Below are 2,500 nucleotides of genomic sequence, written 5' to 3'. Positions count from 1 at the left end.
CTCGGGCTCGGTGACCTCCTCCTCGGGCTCGGTGACCTCCTCCTCGGGCTCGGTGACCTCCTCCTCGGGCTCGGTAACCTCCTCCTCGGGCTCGGTGACCTCCTCCTCGGGCTCGGTGACCTCCTTCTCGGACTCGGTAACCTCCTCCTCGGGCTCGGTGACCTCCTCCTCTGGCTCGGTGACCTCCTCCTCGGGCTCAGTGACCTCCTCCTCGGGCTTGGTAACCTCCTCCTCGGGCTCGGTGACCTCCTCCTCGGGCTCGGTGACCTCCTCCTCGGCCTCGGTGACCTCCTTCTCGAGCTCGGTGACCTTCTTCTCGGGCTCGGTGACCTCCTCTTCGGACTCAGTGACCTCCTCCTCGAGCTCGGTGACCTCCTCCTCGGGCTCAGTGACCTCCTCCTCGGGCTTGGTAACCTCCTCCTCGGGCTCGGTGACCTCCTCCTCGGGCTCGGTGACCTCCTCCTCGGGCTTGGTAACCTCTTCCTCGGGCTCGGTGACCTCCTCGGGCTCGGTGACCTCCTCGGGCTCAGTGACCTCCTCTTCGGGCTTGGTGACCTCCTTCTCGGGCTCGGTGACCTCCTCGGGCTTGGTGACCTTCTCGGGCTTAACCTCCTCCTCGGGCTCGGTGACCTCCTTCTCGGGCTCGGTGACCTCCTCCTCGGGCTCGGTGACCTCCTCCTCGGGGTCAGTGACCTACTCTTCGGGCTCGGTGACCTCCTCCTCGGGCTCGGTGACCTCCTCCTCGGGCTCGGTGACCTCCTCCTCGGGCTCGGTGACCTCCTCCTCGGGCTCGGTGACCTCCTCCTCGGGCTCGATGACCTCGTGACTTCCTCCTCGGGCTCGGTGACCTCCTCCTCGGGCTCGGTGACCTCCTCCTCGGGCTCGGTGACCTCCTCCTCGGGCTTGGTGACCTCCTCCTCGGGCTCGGTTACTTCCTCGGGCTCGGTTACTTCCTCGGGCTCGGTGACCTCCTCCTCGGGCTCAGTGACCTCCTCCTCGGGTTCGGTGACCTCCTCCTCGGGCTCGGTGACCTCCTCCTCGGGCTCGGTGACCTCCTCTCCGGGCTCGGTGACCTCCTCCTCGGGCTCGGTGACCTCCTCCTCGGGCTCGGTGACCTCCTCCTCGGGCTCGGTGACCTCCTCCTCGGGCTCGGTGACCTCCTCCTCGGGCTCGGTGACCTCCTCCTCGGGCTCGGTGACCTCCTCCTCGGGCTCGGTGACATCCTCCTCGGGCTTGGTGACCTCCTCTCCGGGCTCGGTGACCTCCTCCTCGGGCTCGGTGACCTCCTCCTCGAGCTTGGTGACCTTCTCGGGCTCGGTGACCTCCTCTCCGGGCTCGGTGACCTCCTCCTCGGGCTCGGTGACCTCCTCCTCGGGCTCGGTGACCTACTTCTCGGGCTTGGTGACCTACTTCTTGGGCTCGGTAACCTCCTCCTTGGGCTCGGTGACCTCCTCCTCGGGCTCGGTGACCTCCTCCTCGTTCTCGGTGACCTCCTCGGGCTCGGTGACCTCCTCCTCGGGCTCGGTGACCTCCTCCTCGGGCTCGGTGACCTCCTCCTCGGGCTCGGTGACCTCCTCCTCGGGCTCGGTGACCTCCTCCTCGGGCTCGGTGACCTCCTCCTCGGGCTCGGTGACCTCCTCGGGCTCGGTGACCTCCTTCTCGGGCTCGATAACCTCCTCCTCGGGCTCGGTAACCTCCTCCTCGGGCTCGGTGACCTCCTCCTCGGGCTCGGTGACCTCCTCCTCGGGCTCGGTGACCTCCTTCTCGGGCTCGGTGACCTCCTCCTCGGGCTCGGTGACCTACTTCTCGGGTTCGGTGACCTACTTCTCGGGCTCGGTGACCTTCTCCTCGAGCTCGGTGACCTCCTTCTCGGGCTCGGTGACCTCTTTCTCGGGCTCGGTGACCTCCTAATCGGGCTCGGTGACCTTTCGATATTTCTGACGAAGATATAATCGAAATCGGTTAAATACATCTCTTGTATTGTGAAGATATTCGGTCTCATTCATACCTTTCCACATTTGTCAACATGAATACGGTTCATGTGTGTGTATGTGTGCGGGCATCTACAGATTCATGTTGTGTGTGTGTCCACAGATTTATGTGTGTCTGTTTGTGTATGTGTATGTGTGTTTGTTTGAGTGTTTGTGCACATCCATAAACCCATACCCTCACACAAACACACATACATATAGATAACCATTTGTGTGTATGTGCATATACACACGCACTTACACACGAACGCACTAGCAGACACATGCCCACTCAAACAAATACATGTTTTATTTTGAAAGTGTTATATTTATATAAATATTAACATTAATTAGTATTAATATATTCACGTACTGGCTAGTCCGTGTATTTAATTTATATATGTTAACAAAATCACTCAGCCAATTATTTAGTTTTATTTTACTTATCTGTCGAAAAATATATTCCTTCAACATTCATCGCGCTTCATTCATTCACTTCGCTGAAAGACACGTCAACTAAGGAACCTTGA

At 59.9% G+C, this 2,500-nt stretch overlaps 1 protein-coding gene across 1 annotated transcript in view; it reads right to left on the bottom strand.

Annotated features, from left to right (window-relative positions):
• The window catches only part of LOC138867619 (golgin subfamily A member 6-like protein 6), a 3,768-nt gene that overhangs the window by 702 nt on the left and 566 nt on the right, over window positions 1–2,500 (bottom strand). Inside the window, exons 2-4 of the mRNA XM_070144123.1 lie at window positions 2,496–2,500; window positions 1,158–1,385; window positions 226–675 (exon numbers count right to left, since the gene is read on the bottom strand). The exon at window positions 2,496–2,500 is cut by the window's right edge and continues 96 nt beyond it. Of these exons, the coding sequence (XP_070000224.1) occupies window positions 226–675; window positions 1,158–1,385; window positions 2,496–2,500 (683 nt within the window). The remainder of the gene's footprint in view (window positions 1–225; window positions 676–1,157; window positions 1,386–2,495) is intronic.

This window comes from Penaeus vannamei, chromosome 31 (assembly GCF_042767895.1).
Source record: "Penaeus vannamei isolate JL-2024 chromosome 31, ASM4276789v1, whole genome shotgun sequence".
Classification (NCBI taxonomy): domain Eukaryota; kingdom Metazoa; phylum Arthropoda; class Malacostraca; order Decapoda; family Penaeidae; genus Penaeus; species Penaeus vannamei.
This window is presented reverse-complemented; position numbering and strand designations above follow the sequence as displayed.